This window comes from Teleopsis dalmanni, chromosome 2, assembly GCF_002237135.1.
Source record: "Teleopsis dalmanni isolate 2A chromosome 2, ASM223713v2, whole genome shotgun sequence".
NCBI classification, from domain to species: Eukaryota; Metazoa; Arthropoda; class Insecta; order Diptera; family Diopsidae; genus Teleopsis; species Teleopsis dalmanni.
The window spans coordinates 222518002-222539134 of record NC_051847.1 but is presented as its reverse complement, the minus strand read 5'-3'; the positions used below and the strand labels follow the sequence as shown (position 1 = coordinate 222539134).

General features: G+C 27.8%; 3 protein-coding genes across 3 annotated transcripts in view; 2 read left to right on the top strand and 1 right to left on the bottom strand.

Annotated features, from left to right (window-relative positions):
- Window positions 1–4141, top strand: part of LOC119678936 (synaptic vesicle glycoprotein 2B-like) — a 53409-nt gene extending 49268 nt beyond the window's left edge. Inside the window, exons 3-10 of the mRNA XM_038091045.1 lie at window positions 516–678; window positions 1366–1487; window positions 2746–3052; window positions 3126–3233; window positions 3289–3415; window positions 3494–3777; window positions 3838–3965; window positions 4031–4141. Of these exons, the coding sequence (XP_037946973.1) occupies window positions 516–678; window positions 1366–1487; window positions 2746–3052; window positions 3126–3233; window positions 3289–3415; window positions 3494–3777; window positions 3838–3965; window positions 4031–4065 (1274 nt within the window). The 3' untranslated portion in view covers window positions 4066–4141. The remainder of the gene's footprint in view (window positions 1–515; window positions 679–1365; window positions 1488–2745; window positions 3053–3125; window positions 3234–3288; window positions 3416–3493; window positions 3778–3837; window positions 3966–4030) is intronic.
- Window positions 4142–7076: 2935 nt separating this feature from the next.
- Window positions 7077–10539, top strand: LOC119681290 (synaptic vesicle glycoprotein 2B-like). The gene is made up of 9 exons (XM_038094438.1): window positions 7077–7252; window positions 7311–7472; window positions 7545–7707; window positions 7777–7898; window positions 7990–8407; window positions 8499–8643; window positions 9833–10116; window positions 10167–10294; window positions 10360–10539. The coding sequence occupies exons 1-9, from the start codon at window positions 7141–7143 to the stop codon at window positions 10395–10397; spliced, it is 1572 nt and encodes a 523-aa protein (XP_037950366.1). The 5' UTR covers window positions 7077–7140; the 3' UTR covers window positions 10398–10539.
- Window positions 10540–10655: 116 nt separating this feature from the next.
- LOC119684346 (neuropeptide F-like) lies at window positions 10656–14314 on the bottom strand. The gene is made up of 4 exons (XM_038098371.1): window positions 14217–14314; window positions 11190–11386; window positions 10964–11027; window positions 10656–10905 (listed from the first exon to the last, which is right to left on the bottom strand). The coding sequence occupies exons 2-4, from the start codon at window positions 11363–11365 to the stop codon at window positions 10864–10866; spliced, it is 282 nt and encodes a 93-aa protein (XP_037954299.1). The 5' UTR covers window positions 11366–11386; window positions 14217–14314; the 3' UTR covers window positions 10656–10863.
- Window positions 14315–21133: the final 6819 nt, after the last annotated feature.

Below are 21133 nucleotides of genomic sequence, written 5' to 3'. Positions count from 1 at the left end.
CTTATGAGATAAACCAATAATATCAATTAATTTATATTATTAATTTTTAATATTAAAATAAATTTTACTAATAATTTAATTAAAGAAGTGATATATATCAATCTGCCCGTTAATGATTAAACTAAATTAACCTAAATTAATTTAATTTAATTTATTAAAAATTATGCAAATAATCGCATATCTGGTCGCAAATGTTATCTGTTTTATATAAACTGCAAACAAATATTTTAATTAATATTTTATTGTTTATAATGCGTTATATATACATTGCTCTAAGTATATAATAAATGACGTATTCATGCATTTACAATAAAAGTGAGTTATCTTAACTTTGTAGATACGCAGTTTCTCAAAAAGTATTTTAAAAATAAATTTTAACAATTTCTACAACTTAGATGTTTGCTCTGGTTTTTAAAATATTTAAACTAATTTAAATTGTTAATTCCTTAATAATTAAATATTATAAATGTGTATTTAATTATTTACTTAAATAAATAATAAATTTTAAATTTCAGGCATATTATTGTCCTCATATTTTTGGGGTTATTTGAGCGATACAGTTGGGCGCCGTCTTATACTTATATACGCCTCCTTAACTGGAAATGTTTTCTCAATTGTTTCAATGTTTATACCGAGCTTTTGGGCTTTTGTGGCAACAAGGTTTTTGGTTGGTATTTTGTAAGTAAAAATAATTTTATATATATGCATAATTTATATTGAACTAAAACTAATCATTAATATTATTTACGCAAGTCTTTACGCAAGTCATCATAAACTCTTTATCATAACCATGCAAAAATGTTCATGTTTCAATTAAATTCACTTTAAAAAAGAGTCAGTTATAAATAAAACCCCACCACTTCTCTTACGCACACCAACAGCTCTCAGCTACTAGCTATAGAGCATAATATATATTCTTATATCTTAGAAATAAATGGAATAATAACCAATGCTCCTATTAATAGCATTTACAAATTTCTTTAAAACCATATATAAATATTATCAATATTAAAATCATTTTTATCTTCTTTTAATCCTATTGTGGATTCCTTAAAGAACGGACAGTTCTTTGTGAGAAGTGTCTACAGTTGGGTAGCTGCAGAAGAATTATTTCACTAGAGTCATTATAAAAATTAGCAATAATAAATATCTTCTAGGTATAACAAAAATTATTCAAATGAAAATAATTTTAGAAGATAAATACTCTTTAAACAAAATTCTTGTTTTAAGGAGGTAGATGAAAAAATTATTTATCTTACGTATGATGTACGTATCACACACATTTAGACCTTGTCATATAAACATTTTTCTATAACACCCATATTGAAAGTATATTATAGAATACATATTTCATTCTTTTTCTAGTATTGCAGGTGCCTCATCAACCACTTATGCATACCTGGGTGAGTTTTTCATAGCACGTCATAGGCCAGTGGTAATTAATTACGCCAGCATGTTTGTAGGAATTTCAATGGCCTACGTCCCTGGTAAATATTCATAAGTTAATAATATTTTAATATTTTTATTATACAATATTTCTACTTATAGTTTTACATAATTAAATGTTTATGAAAATAAATATGCACAATTGTGATAAATATATATACGGAAATAGTTTGTTCCTGAGAAGATAATATTACATTAAATATTTTAGCATTTTTGTTGAAATTGAGTGTGTTTTATATATTAGTCTTATTTCAGAGAAAAGTATTTTTTTAAATTAATTTACATAAAATCTTAGAAGATCGATTCGGTATTACTACTCAAGAAATGAAATTGCTCTCTACCATTTTGATAAAAAAATAAAGTGAAATGGTTTAAAATTTTTAAAATGGCATAGAATCGTTTATTCTTCTAATCCACACCTTTGCATCCTGATCTAATCCACACCATGTACTTCTCTCTTGATACAATACAGTTCAAGATTTGTCTCGAAGAACCTATGCAGTGTGGTGTGGTACACTATTTTAGTGCAAAAATCAAAAGTTACTGATCATAACCTGGTCCTATTTTGCGAATAGCTTATCGTAAATGCTGCATAGTGCAAAAATGATTCATAATGTGTCATACCATGATAATCGAAGAAAACTTGATCTTGATTCTTGAACGATTTTAAGGCAATCTTTTTGGGGTTGGCTATTTTTTGCATGGTGCTCGCTTGACGGGTCCATTGATTCTGGGACGTTTGCATAGATCCAAGTCTTATCTCCAGTTATCATACATTTTCTCTTACTTTTTTTTTCTTGTCAAAAAGCTTTGTTTAATAGACTTCAAAGCGACGTTATTTTTCCTAATAGTAGTGTTTTTGGAACCAAACGAGATTTCACTCTTTTTTGACACAAGACCATGTTCAAAATGGTATGAAACGATTCAATTGAAATGTGAACAGTGTCGAGGTCTCTAAATGTCAATCTAAATTTTTTAAGTATTAAGTCTTTCTCGACTTGATGTTCTGCCTTTAAACGTTTTCTGTCTCCTTTGAATTGCTTATACCACTTGGAAACTTTATTTTTGAGACATAGACCGGTTACCAAAGTCCTATTGCTCTAGCGAAATTTTTATTACACACATAAAATTTAGTCCGTAGTCTTTGTTCAACAAATCCTCTCTATTGGAGGAACTATTGGATAAATATAAAAAAAACTTGAAATTTTGCACAGATGTCAAAAGCCCATGTATTTTAAATTAAAAATTTTTATTAGAAATTTTAATAAATTGAAAATTTACAATGATTAATTATTGCAGCTGTTGCATGGTTAGTTCTATCAATGGACTGGACATTACACATAACTGATGATTTTGATTTCCGACCTTGGCGTATTTTAATCCTATTTAATTTGTTGCCTGGCTTCATAGCATCTTTGGTTTTGACTCAATTACCAGAAAGTCCAAAAATGTTGCTTGCGTTAAGTAAAGAAGAAGAAGCTTTAAATGCAATCAATTGGATCTGCAGGCGTAACACTGGGCGTCCATTATCGGATCTAAAAGTTTTTCATTTAAAAACAGAATCACAGCCGATACAAGAAAATGTACTGATCATAAGTAAATCAGCGTAAGTAAATTTAAGTTAAAATCATTCTTATTTATTTTTTTTCTTTATCTTCAATAATTTTTTAACTCCTCAGTTTAACTGCATTTAAAAAGATGTGGAGGGAAACGAAGCCACTTTTTAAACGGCCACATGTCCTAAATTTTATCATCTCCTGTGTCGTCATGTGTGGCGTTTTCTTAAGGTATACTCTAATTATTCTCAATTATTTCCACAATTTAATGATTAAATGATTACAGCTCTACTGGTATGGGTCTGTGGTATCCTGAGATACAAAATCGTGTGGGTGGAACAAATGAAGAATTAACTGTTTGTAAAGTCATTGATGCGTCAATAGAAAAGAAATCGAGAATTGGCAACGAAACTGTAAGTACACGAGAATAGACATAATATATTATGGTATAACTGAATTTATTGTAAATATAATGAAAAATTTTATTTTAGTTATGTGATGATACTATCAACACAAAAAGTTATATAGATTCTATTACATATGGCTTAACGTACGTTGCTGGCTATATAATACTGGGCATCATCATAAACCCTATTGGCAGAAAAGGTGTGATGATTGGTGCCTTATGTTTATCCGGTTTGTGTGGTATTGCGTTAAATTGGCTAGTTCAGCCCATCAGCATTGTTGTGGTCTTTTGTTTGTTTTTAATGTTGCCTGGCTTATGCATTTCAGTATTGAGTGGCGCTGTGGTGGATTTGGTGCCCACACATTTGAGGTAAATAAGTTCTTATTAGTAACAGTTTTGATAAGACCGATTTATTATTGCATACTTTAGGGGTAAAGCGGTTTGCATTTGTTTAATGTTGGGACGTTCCGGCAGCGTCATTGGCAGCAACATTATCGGGGCCCTTCTCGAGTCATATTGTGACTTGACTTTTAGTTTATTCACTGGCTGTGTACTATGTATGTATTAAAACTTTGTCTTTGAGAAATGTGTACATTTACAATAAGTTTCCCTTTGCTTTTAGTGTGTGCAGCACTAACGCTGGTTCTGCCCATATGAACATCATTATTCGTTTTTTAATAGCAAACTCTTTAATTTAAGTATTACAATTAAATTTTTTATAATGTTAACAAATTTATAATTAAGTTAAAAAATAAAGAGAGTGCAATGCACTCATAAATTATAAACGTTTATTGTGTGTGTAAAAATATTTGTTAAAAGACAATTATTTTTTAGTAGAACAGAATTGCGTGGCTTAATATCATTATACTTATTTTTTCTGAATTATTTTGATAGTGATTCTTTTAATGGTAGCTATCTAAACAAAATATTAAGATTTAACCTCATTAAGCAAAAATATTTGTATTTCAAATGCAATTCATCATTTGAATGAGCTTTTTAGAAGTTTACTCATATTTTCTTTAGATTAGAAGGCAGAATCTTTTAATCCGAAACTCTTGCAATAGACGATGCAGCACAATGGATATTAGAAATATTAGAGATAGCACAACAGCATCAAATCAACATTATCTCGGTATCAGGGCACAACAATGTACGACTACATGAAGTCTTTAGGGAAAAAGTGTATAGACCAATCAATTCCAGATGGATAAAGAAAGAATTGTATGCACACTAAATAAAGCAAAAATTCTCATTCCCTTTATGTTATGATTGCACGATTGAGACATGTAATGAAAACAAGAGTTTGCATTAGTTTGATGGCCAGGTATTTTGTGCTTAACCTAAGTGAAATATTAACAATATCTTGAAGATCCCTATGTCGTATATTGGATGATTGTTTTTTAAATTTACATCTCATTGATTATGGTATTTTCATTTATAATTTAAATACATTTAATATAATATTGTATATTATATTTAAATCTAGATAATGGTTTGTTTATATTATACGAGTATACTATATATCAAGTTTTCAAAATCAATATATTGATTTGGTCGCCATGCTCCAGAATTGCATATAATATATTCAAAGTTTTTAATATGCTTTTATGAAGCCTCTCGTTCTTCTTCTCGCTTGAAATTGTGGTAGTTTTTCCAATAAGCAATATATATTTTTCAACCGAAATTGAGTCATAAACCTTAATTAAAAAAAAAAACGAGTATTTTGGATGGAGTGGAGATTGGAACTAGATCGGTATAGTTTAGTACAATTGAACAGAAATAAATTTGCAGTGAATGGCATGGTTTTTCAAATAAAATTATATCAGTTTGATGCTCATTTTATTTTTCCGAGATAATCTTTAGTTAAGAGGAATTCCAAAATAGTTCACTAAATCATAATAATGATCCTGAGCATTGTGGGAAAATATTGGAGGACTTCTTTGCTTTATCAGAGTAAATATGACAGTTTCAAAGGAGAAATTATCTACTATGCAGGCATATTGACTTTTTTCTCTTTTGATTTTTCTCATTATATACTCGAAATATAATGATCGAAAATAGTTTCGAAAAAGTCGGTACGTTTCTTTGGAATATACTTAATGTTTAGGTACATCCATTCAATCGAAGCTTGTTGTAGTAAAAGTTTTTAAAATTTAGCTGAGCGAAATGAAAAAATCAGTAAATGATACCTTCTGATAAAAAAAGAACGAGAGGCCTATTTTTGAATTCTCGCGCTTATCCAATCGGTAGATTTTTTTTTATTTTATTCAAAAAAAGCCGCAGTTTTTGACCAAACACTCCACCAATATCATCAACCAAGCACCGTACTCTCCAGATATGGCACCGTGTGACTTTTTCCTCTTCCTCCGACTCAAATTGCAATTGCGAGGAACGCGTTTTGAGATCATAGAGGCCATAAGGTAAAAATCGTCACGCGAAAATTTTTCGACTTCTTTGTATAGACGCCAAACAAAAACTAATTGTACGATATTCGTTAAACTTCGACAGAATGTGTATAACAGTGTTGCCAGCGTGAAAATAAAAAAATTTGCCGATTCGATAAGCGCGGGAATCACAGTTCCCGTGAATAAGTTCTTTTTTGATCACAAGGTATATTTGAATGAGAATCCTATTGTCAATAATTTAAAATTTTTTATCGAAAAAAATGCTGAGATATTTGAGAGATAGCATGTTTATGAATATTTATTAACCGATGGTGAGCAGTAATAGGTCTCGGTAGTTTTGGCGTCCTGTTTTGTTCCTTTTTTTTTATGCATAGATACTGTAATATTCTTATAGTAGTTATCATATGTATACATAAAACAAAAATTAGAAAATGTTTTTGTCCTATAAGATATATGTAGGAGTTTTGTTTTAAATTGTTTTATTTTTGATTATATTTGCAAAACATGATTTGTTTAGCAATGCAGTATATTTCATGATGGCATCTAGCAGATATAAGTATTTTTCGTTGAAAGTTAGATGTAATCGTACTAACTCTATTCAAAGAAATTTTAAAACATTATGGGAGACTAAATCAGTTTTTAGTAGATACATAAAGTAATTTGGTTGTTAAAAACCTGATTAGAGCGCTTTCAATTACTGCTTTGAGATAATTTTATTATAAATAATTATTATTGTAAATAATTATTGTTGCAAATAATTATTACTATAAATTATTATTGTTGTAAATATTTATTACTATAAATAATTATTGTTATTAAAAATATTTATAATTATGCATAATTGTTACTGTAAATAATTATTACTATAAAAAATTATCATTATATTGTAAATAATTATTTTTGGCAGAAGTCATTAACCCATATTGTGTTTCTGTATAACATTCAATACTTATTTATTGTTTAACAAAATTATTATAAAATAAATAATTCTTTTACTTTTCGAATGCCTGGGCAACATACACTGTGAAAAAATTTATTTATTTAATAAAAATTAAATTTTGAATAAATTTGTTAATAGCTTTTTCAATTTATATCACATACTACTAAGCAGTAACAGATTTATAAAAAATGTAAATAGATTTATTGAGATTTTGTTTCAAATCAATTTATTCAGAGAGTAAAAACTTAATATTATTCTATTAATTAGCATAAAACTATATAAATTATTGCAAAAATGCTTATTGAGTTTAATTCTCATTTAATCGCTGAACTACGCAGAAGCAAGCAAGAGTGAACCTACAGCTTTTGGACCATTTGTAGATTAAAAATGCGGTTTTCAGATAGTGCACCCAATGAGCAGTCCACAAATAAAGCAGTTGCGATGGAGTTCAATGAAGTTCGTAATGAAGTGGAATATGAGGAAATTTTGGAGAAAATTGGTTGTTATTAGCAGTTTATTTTTTTTTTAATATATATAAAATCAGTAAGTGATTGCAGGTTTTGGCAAGACACAGTGGCTTCTATTGTTTATCAGTGGCTTGATGATCTTAAATTCAATCTCGGCTCAACAGAGTGTTGGCATCATTGTCATAGCTTCGCAATGTGAATTCAATACGAATCAATCGGAGAAGGGAATCATGTTGGCAGCGTGTGTTGCAGGTGGGTTAACACCAGATTTTTTTAGCAAAGAATTTTTAATGAATTTTTTAAACGTTTATAACTATATTTAAGGTATATTTGTATCCACATATTTATGGGGTTACGTATGCGATGCTTTCGGTAGACGTAGAGTATTGCTCTATGCCTTATTTCTGACAAACTTTCTGGAGATCTTAACAATGTTTATTACCAATGTTTGGGCATTTAATGTGGTGAACTTCTTCATTGGAATAAAGTAATTTCTTGGTTCATTAAATTGTAAATCAATTCAATTGTTTTATTTTTTTTCAATTGTTTGTTTCAGTATTGGTGGCGTTTCTGCCTCTATGTATGCCTACCTTAGCGAGTTTAATGTGAATAAATATCGCGCAATTGTAATTAATTATTCAAACATGTTTGTCAGCATTGCTGGTATTTATGTGCCTGGTAAAGTGCATTTGTATATACTTAGAAATAAAATCTTTATATAAAGTTTTCTTTTGAATGAATTGTAATATTGTGCTTGTTTTTAATGCAGCTGTCTCGTGGTTGGTGCTTCATCATAATTGGTCATTAGCCATATTCGATGGCTTTGTTTTTCGTCCTTGGCGCTTAATAATGCTTTTTAGTGCTTTACCTGGTTTTATAGCAGCACTTTTGCTGCTCATATATCCGGAAAGCCCTAAACTGTTATTGGCACAACAGAAAGAGAAGGAAGCTGAAGAAGCTATAAATTGGATTTGCAAATTTAACAAACATTGCACAGTTACAAGCTTATTAGAAAATCGCGATTACAAATTAAAGCCTGAACTTTCCGCTGCAGAGGATGTGCTCAGTACAAGAAATGGTTGCGGTATATTTGTTTCTATATGGAAGGCAACATTACCTTTAGGACATAAACCACATAGAAAGAATTTTCTTATAAGTATCGTAGTTGTGCTCGGTTTATTTTTTTGGTGGGTACCAAAAATATTATCATTAGAACACAGTTTTAATATTCATAAAACAAAAATAAAGAAATATTGTCATAAATGCATATATTTCTAGTTCTTCTGGTATGCAAATGTGGTTTCCAGAAATTGCAAATCGTACCTCTATGCAAACTGAAGGCAATGTATCGACTGTATGCGAAGTTCTCGATGCATCTTTTAAACAGCAGTCGCTTGCTGCAAATCTGAGCAGTAATGATGTGGTGAGTTGCTTATGAATTTAATATAATTTTATTAAAATAATTATTCACATAATATAACAATAACACTTTACATGAAATAGATTTTATGCATATATATTAGATGTTGACAAAGCTATCAAATCTAAACGGTGCTAGTAATGCAAAACCGTATATTTAAAAAATTTGTACTAATATTTATTTTTAAAGTATTTATTTATTTCTTTTCTAATAATTTTTATATATAAAAATGTTTATTTTCCTCAAATGAATAGCATTTAAATGTCTTATACGTTTGAATGAGTTGGAATATTCACTATTTAAAACGAAATACGCTTTGGGTTATTGGAAAATTTCTGGTGTGGTCGATGGTTTGATCAGACATCGCACACAGTTTTATATAATATGAATTACATCACATGTTGGCATACTTTGTCTTGACTTGTCCTGCTGTCAAATATAGTTGTTTTACGAACAGAACACTATTCAACTATTGTACTACTATCGTAGAAAACTGGTTAACGCCCCATGGTACGTAAGAGGAGCGGATATCCACAGAGATCTGAGAGTCGATTCAGTCGAAAAATATATTAAAGATCGTGCACTAAAACTGTTCAATATAATTGACAATCACAATAATCTAACACTCAGCAAGCTAAAAATACAACGAAATCTGATAAACACAGGCAGATACAAAGACATCAGATCCATCATATTATAAAGCCCCGTATTCAGTTATTCTTAGTGTGACTTAAAACTGTCCACAGATAAAATAGAGTAAAGGTGGTGATTCACCAACTCAGACATCTGAATATCAACATATCAACATCGAAGTTGTTGGTAACAGAAATAATAGAAAAATGTTACTCATCAGTTCTGTCAATGTCGGATGTCTATAGAGTGAATGTGCTTCACTCTCTATAGGCACTTCTTTAAATGCTTATCTGACATATCTAATGTGTATATTAAAAGCTTTCAAATATTACTAAAAAGAGAAGACAGTTTCTCGTTTCGAAATTGGGGTACCCATATTTTTTGTAGTATTACTTAGAAGTAGGCTTGTTGTGATGCTACTGGTACTTGTTTCTCCATATACCTATTTTCTAAAATATGTATACAGTCACTTCATTAAAGCTATTTATATTTTATTATTACATTTCATTATCAGAAATTTATATTTCTATGAAAATAATTTATTTATAATTTTTACCAGGCTTGTGATGATACCATAGCAGTGAAAACCTATGTCGATAATATAATCGTAGGTTGCGTTTTTTTAATTGGTTTTATACTTCAAGGACCACTATTAAAAGTTTTTGGTAACAAAATTGTTATTTATACTACACTCATTATTGGCTTTATCAGTGGAGTTCTACTGCATTTTGTCTCGAACAAAATTTTGCTGCTGGTAGTGTTTTGTTTTTATATAATTCTTCCCGGCTTGTCAATATCTGTGATGCTGGCAACTGTTGTGGAGCTAGTACCCACACATTTAAGGTAATATAAAACTATTTAAATATTCGTAAATTTAAACCTTTTTTCAATAGGGCTAAAGCGGTTGCTATTTGCTTAACATTTGGCCGACTTGGCATAATGATTGCTACAAATCTGATAGGTGCAATGTTGGAACCACTCTGTAATACCACTTTCGCTATATTTACTTGTGTTATGTTAGGTATTTGAAGTAGCTTTGGTTTTTTTAAAATTTTTTATAACTTTGTATTGTCTATTATTCTCTAGCCTGCGGTGTGCTACTGCGCTTCCTGCCAATTAAATAGATGCTATTTATCTATTATGTGAAAGTTATTTAAAGGTTGGAAATGAGAGATAAATATGAGTATATATACTTATTTGTAAGTGAATTATTAATAAAATATAATAAGATTATGTTAATAAAAAACTATTTCATGTGTTTATGTTGTCATGCAACAAATTGCTTTTATTGAATTTATAACTTTTTTAATTAATATTTAAGAATAAATAATTTATAGGAATAGTTTATTTAAATATTAAAGAGATTACATATAATATTGGTTAATTATTATACATATGCTGAGAGTTACAACCTCATTGAGTGTGCCCCAAAAGATTTCATTTATGTTTAGTTATTTTTAAGTATTAATTTAATATTTTATGTATTTTATATGCTCTTCACACAATATTTACACGATACATTTCAAATACTGTTTTCGGCTGGTACTAAATGTGGTAGAAATTCGGAAATTCGTGGCTGATTTAAATGATTTAAAACGGTTCTTCTGCAGCCGGCAACTCAGCAGCATGAGCCTTAGAAGCAAAATAGTACAATTTAATATCTAAAAATATATGTTAAGCATCTTCATACCATTTCCGAGTTATCCAGCAAATGACTACGCAAAAGTTGTATTAGAGAAGTGCGCTTTCCGAATCTGTTAACATGTAAAGTTCATAAAAATTTTTATATTTATATAATAATATAAATATATTTATAATATTTATATATAAATATTAATAAATATTAATTAAATATTAAATATTAAATATGGTCACTTATTATTATATCTTATGTATATGAATAAGTCTGGGCTTACCTGACTCTTGCCCTATCGCCGTAATATGAGTCCAAGTCTTGCAAGTATTTGAGTGCATCAGCCATGTTGCTAATGTCATTATTCCTTGGTGGTCGGGAGTTTGCTGCAGCGATATTAGCTGTTAACATAGCCAAGGCAATCAGCAACACCAAACCATAACGCATTGTCGAGTTCATTTTGGAGCTGATGAACGTAGTCTGTGTATGGAAATGAAATTTCATTGAAATGCTTTAATGTTGGTTTTTGTTTACATGTTTGCATAATAAACATATTTGAAGAAAATATATCCTTGTGCAACTCCCCCCCAACTGAATAGGGGTTCGTAAGCATGTAAAAAATTTTCATTTCAATTCATATGAAATATTATTAAATTTTATAAGGTTTCTTTATTTATACTTTTTGTTTTGTTTTAAGTTCAGCTGCCATTTCGAATATACAAATATAGTAATAAGTCTATGTGAGCTCATAAGTATGTATATAAATTTAGATGGGAAAAAATTTAAATTAAAATTTTTTTAATTCTTTAAGTTCACGAGGTTAACAGTCTCAAAATATATTAACGTAATAAAAAGCAATATTTTATATAAAAAAAAATAAATTTATAAATATAAGTTTTTAATAATTGTCAAATTCATATCGAGAAAAAACAATATGGAGATGATACTAAATATCTCCAATATATATATATAATATTAGGTTAACATCGACATTATAGGAAAAGTTTTTGAGTCAGACAGTTTTCTACAAAGTAAACTTTGTATCAAATAGGATAAAACCTGCAGTTCATATCCTATTAAATAAATATAGGCAACGAGTAGCGGATAACTACATTCGGCTAGAGCTTTTTATTGAAAACGAGAATTTGTGGGCATGGATAATTCCAAATATATAGTCTCCTAAGTAAAGTCATCTATCGACTGCGCATTGATTTTGCCTACCTCTCTTAGGTATATTCTACCTATGGTAATTAATAACATTTAAAGAATTAATTACTGTAGTACCAATTGCATATAGTAGTAGTAGTAGTATTTCTTTTTTATTAAATTTAGGTTATATTTACATTTACAAAATTAACATTTTCAATAATTTATAATATATAAAACATAAATATTATAAATAATTATAAGAAAACTAATAAGAAAAACCTAACTTCATTTACATAATATCTAATTTTATCCTTATACGATTATGGCATTTGCCGTCCATCGGGTATTGCATATAGTAATTTAGTTGAAAAACATTGATAATATTATTAGCAGTTAATATTGGATTCAATACTATAATATAAAAAAAAACAACATAACAACAACTAAGAACAACAAGGAACATAATTGACATTATCAGTTGAGCAAAAAACCCATGTAAAAAATTGATTAGAATTGCTAGGCGCTTCAGTATATACCTGAAAAATACTGATATATTACAGTATCGTCAAAACAGATAGCGTGAACACTGCAGTTCTTTGTGGTCATTGGTGTATAGCACCCAAAGCAGAGAAATTTCGCATTCCTCATAATCCTTACATGAAAGTTACATGGAACATGGAAGTTATCTAATGTTCTGCCACTGCAACCAACCAACAGTGTCAAAGAAATATTTCATGAAATTCTCATGTATTAGTTTAGAGATTATAACTAGCGTACAATGTTTTTAAACTAGATACATATGTTATAAAGATGACTTCTTTAGACAAAAAAATAGTAAAACTTATATTCAGAAATAACAAAAATAACAACTTACTGTACAATAATTATTTAGAAACTATTTATTTACAAAGTTATCTGCAAAACAATCTAGTTAAGACAAGTAGGTGAAGTAAAAGGTGTTATAATCTTTCTTGATTGGATAGATAGATAGATAGATTTCACATTCCTTGTAAAACTAGTTAAAGTCTCAATGAAAAGAATGACAAATGGAGATATATGGAGATATAACTAAAAACTCTATATGAATCAGTTTACAACTTTTTAAACTTTTTACACGCCTATTCAATAAATATATTTTTGAAGAAATTTTTTTAGACATTTTTAGTGCTGTAAGGTGGCAAATTTTAATTTGGGTTAGGTATTAAGTCTCTGAATCTCAATTTGCTCTTCCAATTACTGGAATGTGATTTCTAGACTGTCCTTTGGCGCAGAGGTGAAAATGATTTCTATTCATTTCTATTCTATTCAAGAAATGGTTTTAGTAGGTTAAAAAAAGCACATTTTGATATATTATATTATTGTTTATAGTTTTATTTGTATTTACTTAGTGTATAAAATGTACAAAAAGGGATCTTTGTTGAGCTTACTTGAATTTATTTCATAAACCGACTTCGTAATCTATTTTATATGAATTAAATTAAAAGTTGATTATTAATTATTTAATTATCTAATGATATCTTATATCTTTTGAATATTAAGAAATGTTTTTGTCGGTAATTGTATTTTATTGAAACATAAAAATCTGGACAAATAAGTAAGCTCGTTTATAATGAAGTTATTTGAAATTAATGGTATTTCTTTTAAAATAAATGATATTATTTTATTATATATTTATATTATTTACCATAAAATCTATTATGGTTCCATTTATTTTATTTTATTATTGTTTATAGTATTCTATATAAATGAGTATCATATTATATTATATTTGCTGTAATTAAAATTTAAAATTTAAAAACGTGTTCGTAATTTAAATATATAATTTAATGCATAAATATAAACAATAGATGCATTAACAATTATTCATTATTTAGTTCACTGAATTAAGTTTTTTTCATTATTATATCTATAAATAAATAAATATTTTTATTAAATAGTTAATAATTTCGAAATAAAACAATTATTTCGCCAAAATGTAAATATTTTTCTTCATTTAAAAACAAATTAGAAGTAATAAATTATTTATATTTCTAATGGATCTATTTATATAGTTTATTACTTAGTAATTGAATGTACGTTGTGATTATAAAAATTTAATATATTTCATACATTATTAATATATTTCCTTAAAAACTCCAAAACATTCATTAATGGCATTTACCTTAAAAAAGTTTCGAATAATAATTTTAAAATAACTTTCACTTTTATATAACTGTAACTAATAGAACACTTGATGCGCTACTAAACAACTCACAGCTCCCGAACTATCTGACGAATGGTTACACCGTGGAACAAGACACATCCTTTTATATAGAAAATGAAAAACGAATTAGCGCAGTCCAAACATTCACTGATAACGCATTTTTTCAACGCAACTCAATCGGTGGCTTTTTTGCCTGCCGATACGAAAAGCGAGTATAAATCACTTAACCCCAGTAACACCCACCTAATCTGCGTGTGCAAGAGCGTAGCGCTGTAGTGCGACGCATACCTACCCCAACTGTTGCTTGGTAACTATGAAAATCATACCCAAATATGCAACAAGTTATGCGCTTCGGAATGGAATCATTCCAACTCAACTTGAGGTAGAAGTATTGAAGACTGTAAAATTCATGTAGGCTAATGAGTTTCTGAGTTTCTGAGTTTTTGAGTTCTACAAACCTGACATATTTCTAATTAGAAATTGTCTAAGAAAGAAGACAAAAGTTTTCTTTCTTTTATTTTTTAATTTAACTGAATTTTTTAAATTTATTTATAATAAAATGTAGAAATATCTTTCCGAGGTTATTTCTATGTGACTTAACATGTCAAAATGGTACTGATTTGGATGATAAGATGAGGAAATAATACTGTGTCAAATCACATCAAATCAAATCAAATCAAATCACTTAACAGATTTATGAATGAGAATTTTTGGGAAATGTACCTTTCATAATACATGCAATTATCAGATAAATTCCATTATTTATGGTTTGAATTATATTTTGGTAATTATTTCTACGAACTAAGTAAAAATTAAGGAGAATGCTTATTTTTAACTGTAGTAAAAAAGATAAATAAAAAGAGTGTTAGTAAAGTTTTTATTAGAAAATTGCGTAGGATGATGTATATGTATACAACGGTCCAATGATATAGGTATATGCGTACTTACAAAAAGTTGACTTAAGTCCGCTTTTAATGAAATTGTGCATCAAAGAAGGCAGTGGAAAACATTGGAAATCTGATTATAGCTTGGCACTCACAGAAAGGTAACTACAAGGTTTTACGTCCTTATAGATCTTACGTCTTTATAGGTCTTTCAATATGCACATTAACGACATTGTTTGTTTATCAAAACGACAATGTAGTTTCCGGAGTCGGGGCAGCGTTATTTGTAATCAATATTCGTCCATATGGTGGTGTACATAAAAATGTCTAGGTTCTATCATAATGAGTCCACTTATAAGATATTCTGAGGTCTTAAGAAGACCTTCTTCAATTGTGTTGCCACTAACCTCAAGTTGTATGTTAAAGCTAAGTCCTATACTCATTAGAAATTATATCCCACTCTCCCATAGATGTCTTCTAGGCACTTTTGTGGTATTTGATTTTGTACAAATATTGTTTTAAAGTAACTTATAGTAAAACGTTCAGTTTATATAGCGTATCTGTTAAATAAAAACTAAAAAAAATCTAAGATATTTTTAAATAGGTATATAAAATCAATATATCAAAATTGACTTCGACAACTGATATTATAGTATGTAATCCACTAAGTCGCTAACATTGCAAAAAATTTTATTTAATATTAATAAACTAGGGAAATACTCGTAATCAGTAGTCAGTACGAAAAGTCATATTAAACATGATAAAAATTTTTGTAAATATCATCTGTTCTTTAAATAAACAGCAATATTATATAGTTGTTGAATTGATATCGGATATTGATAATTGCAAAGTGATTCAAAATCAGACTTATAAGATATAAGTCTGATAAAGATAGCTGACAGTTCCTCTATGAAATAGTTACACGCTAAGAAATTATAAATTTAAAAAAAATTATGAAATCTTATGGAGAATTCTGGTAACAGAGTAATTTGCGAATATTTCTATATAAAACTATCGTCTTCCATAAGCGAGTGCTAAGAGAATTAAGAGGTTTGGAAAATATGATAAATATATTAATTTAATTTTTAAGTTTTCAAGAATGAACCGATCAAAAAATACATAAAGGATAGAGCCTTAACTTTTTACGACAACTGAGAGGTTTACCAACACCGTGTTATCGAATCTCAGAATAATTACAGGCTCCTCGGGGAGGTATGCAGACCTGAGGTCAGTTATTGCTTAGTCTGATGAAGTAATAAACAATAATCCAGTTAAGGCGAAAAGAGGGGTTATGAAGAAATCTCACAGTTAATAGAGAGTAAAAGTGCTGAAGTGGATTAATTCAACTAGCGTCAATATAACAATAATGCTTTTATATTCATTATTTGATATAGTATTTGTATTGATTCGTTCATTGAGACATTCCAAAGTTTTTGTTGTATTGTAGATACGTAGATACGAGATGAAATGTAAGAGATGTAGATACGAGGTGACATACGTGCTTTTTGTAGTGATGTTTGAAATATATTTACATCCTGGACATGTTTTTATCTAGTTATTCTTCTTCTTCTTCATTCCATTTCGTTCCCAGGAGAACATTGGGCCATATCTAGTTAGTAGTACAATTTATTTGTATTGCAAAGATAGATATTACAAAATATTCGATATCCAAAGAAAATTTAATGGCTCAAATGAGTACGAATGATATTACTAAATGCCTACTGATTGATTCTATTCTGATTGATGTGAATGCATTATGAAAGCAATGAAAAGAACAATAGTATTTGAATTCTTAAGGTTTACTTATTCAAAGCATGTTAATTTTTTACTTTAATATTCTTCTTTTCTAAAATTTTTTATTATATCTTTTCGATTTCACATTTATATATGCAATAAGTAATATATTCCATATAATTTCGTTTTCAATTTGGCATTAGTGATAAATGCATTGGGATTTTGTTATTTTTGATCAAAATATAATTAACAGCATTTGCTCACGTTTCGTTTTTAATTATCAACCGTTTGATTTAATCCTCTCGTTTCGCGTTGGTATTCAAATCACTTTATTGATAAGAGGCTTTGATATGCAACGGGAGTGATATGATATGATATGGTTTGTTTCGAGTTCTGATACAAAATTCACTCCTATGAAGTACGACTCTATGCTGTCTATGCTTATCAAAGCACAGATAGGCGCCTCTATTAATATACGTAACACTGTATTTAAATTTATTTGAGTGTAATAAATTCGTGTTGTACGAGTAACATTTGGTAAAGCAAATATAATTATGAAAATTATTTAATTGTTTTTGGATGTAAAACTTTTCGTCGTAATAAAACTGATAAAAATGTTGGGATTTTATCAGTTTGGAATATTTAAAAATAATTTAAATTTCATTAGGTTATTGATTGCTGGAATGACAATAATAAAAACAATTTTATTGACTATTTAATGATATTAATCATAATTATTACTATTTAAAGCAATTAAAAGATATAGTAGCAGCAGAAATATTTAAGAGCTATGCCATCATAAACATCCTCTTTTGTGCTTTATTTTCAAATTTAAAAATTATATATCGCTATAAACGAATATATATTCACATTGTTCTGCAAAAATCTTTAATTAGTCTATAGATAGATAGATACTAGATAGATAGATATACTTTTTCTTTATTTTAAAATAGATATCTATAGATAGATAAATACTAGATAGATAGATAGATATACTTCTTCTTTATTATAAAATATTTTAATATAAGTAAGTATTATGCCTAAAACCTAAAAAACTCGGTTGGTGTTACATACGACAATGACTTGATAGTTGTCTGTCGAAGGTGTTGGATTTATATAAATTTGCCTTCTAGTTTAAAACTATTCACAATTCAAAAATGAAAATATCAGGAATTCAAATTAATTGCTTATGTTTTAAATGTTAATTAAAGTCTCAAATTCGTTTATAATTAGTTTTTTGTATTTCAAAACACTAGTAATAAAGTTAATCAATCTTTTTCAATCAGGATCATTCTCCCGATTAAGTTCACTGATTAGTTCCTCTACCACTAGAGATTCTTTTTCAAAACAAACTCGTCTAAAAGTCCTTAATATAGTACAACTGCCTAAGAAGTGCTGTATGCTTTCCGTTTCATATGCTCGCGCGATTGAAGCTTTCTTTAAAATACTGAATTTCTTAATTATGGTTTAGATACTTATAAAGTCGACTTTCACTTCCCAATGCTTTGCGCCACATTTTCATCCTGTTTTCAGCTTTTAGGTAAGTGATTTATGGTTATAATAAGTCATTATTAAGTGCTTCAATTGGTCTACATGTTTTTGGCATGATTCAATATTTTGATTAAAAGTGATTTTAATTACTTATTATTTTTTATATTTATAAAAAAACAATAAATACTGTTGATTATTGTAGAATGAAATTTATATACAGTGTTGTTATACAGTCTTGTTATTTAAATAATAGTTTTATCTGAAAATAATAAAGAATCTTATGAAAACAACAATGCCAACAATGGTTTAGGGCAAGATATCCTTAATATAACAATATAACAATTTTTAAATAAAATTTTAATTTATATTAGTTAAAAGATTTCTTCATAAATCCCCATGTCCAAGTGTTTTATAGTGTTTTATTGTCAGAAATAATACTTATGTGCGGCATAAATCTCAATAATTAATCTTAATTATTAATTTATAATAATTAATTTATTATCAATTTTTTGGTATTCAATTTTGATATTCTTTATAAATATTTTTATTTAATAAAATAATAAAATTATAATAATAAAATTAATTTTTTAATAAAATTATTTTATATTAAATAATGTTCTAAAAAGCTTTTTATATTTTCTGCTATAAAAAGTATATACATTATAAAAGACTGCTGTTAAAGTTATGTTAAAAATTATTTTAGTGTACAGAGAGCTTTAATACTATAAATAAGCTTTAATAATCGCTCAATTAGCTTTAACATTAACATTTAGCAGTAAAATGTTTCGTCATGAAATTGGTATATCCTGTTTGCTTTTATATAAATTATTACTAATATAAATATACTTTGTTATAAAGATATTAATTAAATTATCACAACTTATAAAATAGCTATAAAATAAATTATTAAAATAAAAAACAAAATAATACAAATGATATTATTTTTAAAAAGGATTGTTTCAGTTTAATAAAATTGTATTATTATGTATTATGTTGTATTAATAAGTATTGTTTTTTTTTTAAGAAGAAAGTATGTAAATAATATAAAATTAAAAGCATGCTCCAATAAACTTGACTTTAGTTTTAGTTATTGTAAAATAAAATAATTTTATTTATGATTGATTTTATTATTTCATAAATTTTTTTATTAACATATAATCTTTTTTTATTTTTTTGTTTATATTGCCTTTGCATTAACAATAAAAATATAAAAGCATCCTTACATATTTTTTCTTTTTCTTGGTGCAGCTAGTTGATACTTTGAGTTTTGTTTATTTTAAGGTATAATCACATTACATAATCACAGACATTTGTTTAATTATTGAAAATATTTATATATACCATTTTAGTATTTATTCTAATTTTTTAGTGCTTTTGGCTTCTTTAACTCTTGTATATATTAATGCATATTATTGAACTCAGTTAAGCACTGATCGCTTGCGTGAATAGAAGGAGAGGTTTTACTAAGAAATAAACATGAACTCAATATAATAGGGCAGTTCAATGCAGAATGAAATTTTCAGTTGAATTTTTTTTTAACTGGTTAAATCTCTACTTTTAGACGGTAACTACTTTTATGCTTGAAGTAAAAAATATGTTTCTTCATGACAACGTTAGACTTCACACATCTTTCGTACTTTCATAGTTGATTTGGAATAGTATGCATCCAGATGTCTTTGGGATATTTTTCCTGTCTTAGTGCTTGTGAAGTTTATTTCAATGGTCATAGCGATGTTGTCCTAAGGTTTAAGAACCTAGGGTAAACCTAGTGCCACTTTCTTTTTTATGTTTTTTTCCATATTGAGTCCGTTAAAGCTTTTGTCTTTTTTTTAATTCCCTAAATTTTAGAAGTAATGTGAAGGTATTTTTTTTATGTATCTGCAACATATCTGTTACCGATTTTCTCATTCATGTATCCAAAACAAGAAGGATCTGATGTAAGCTTTTAATATTCAGAACTTTGTAGTTGCTGAGAATAGGGTGATGACTACGTTGTTTCAAACCTCGTAAATGCAGATCCGATTCTTTTAACTTCATTGGCACCATCTTCCTTTGTGACTTTACTTGAAACATGTTTTTAGTTTATTACGTCATTTTCGTGTATAAAATAGTGTACTTTCACTGTCAATAAAAATAGTTATTGTGAAAGTAAAGTTGCTGAAAGTATTATATAGTAGACATTTTAAATATACAAATAAATGAGAAATAATGCTATTAAATTAAATTCATAAAAAAGTGCATAAACCACATTTAAATACATTAAATTTAAAAGCATAAAGCAGAAAAAGGTTGGAAGTTCTTTCACTATAAAACTGCAGTCATAGGTCCACAAATTGCTAATTCTAATTAAATTTTTAAAGATTAATTTGAAATTTTAAAAGTTTTTAGAAAATAATATAGTGTTTATCTCAGTCTCTCCTTTTATATCACAAAAATAAGCTCCTGCAATTACCAAGTATCTCATATCATTATCTCATAAAATTTTTCGGCAGACTTTTAATTGAATTCTATAATCTATTCTATAGATTGAATTCTATATTCTTCTATGTAATAGAAGAAAAGGAAGACCTGAAAAACGTGGCGTCACACTGTTATGAGGAAAATGAAAAAGTTAGAAGTTAGAATGTAGAAACTCTTAAATTGAGATAAAGTAACTAATACAAAATTAAACTTGATTCAAATATTTTACCAAACTCTTATGCTCATTAAGTAGCTAAAGGCACTGATAATGACGATTAATAATAGTGATGTCGAACGTAATATTAT

Excerpts from the sequence above, each read along its gene's own strand:
- LOC119684346 (XM_038098371.1), bottom strand. The coding sequence starts at position 11,365 with ATGAACTCGACAATGCGTTATGGTTTGGTGTTGCTGATTGCCTTGGCT. Across the intron at positions 11,028-11,189 it reads GGCGATAGGGCAAGAGTCAG|ATTCGGAAAGCGCACTTCTC; the intron begins GTAAGCCCAGAC and ends ACATGTTAACAG. Across the intron at positions 10,906-10,963 it reads TGCTGGATAACTCGGAAATG|GCTCATGCTGCTGAGTTGCC; the intron begins GTATGAAGATGC and ends TTTGCTTCTAAG.
- LOC119681290 (XM_038094438.1), top strand. The coding sequence starts at position 7,141 with ATGCGGTTTTCAGATAGTGCACCCAATGAGCAGTCCACAAATAAAGCA. Across the intron at positions 7,708-7,776 it reads AACTTCTTCATTGGAATAAA|TATTGGTGGCGTTTCTGCCT; the intron begins GTAATTTCTTGG and ends TGTTTGTTTCAG. Across the intron at positions 8,644-9,832 it reads ATCTGAGCAGTAATGATGTG|GCTTGTGATGATACCATAGC; the intron begins GTGAGTTGCTTA and ends AATTTTTACCAG.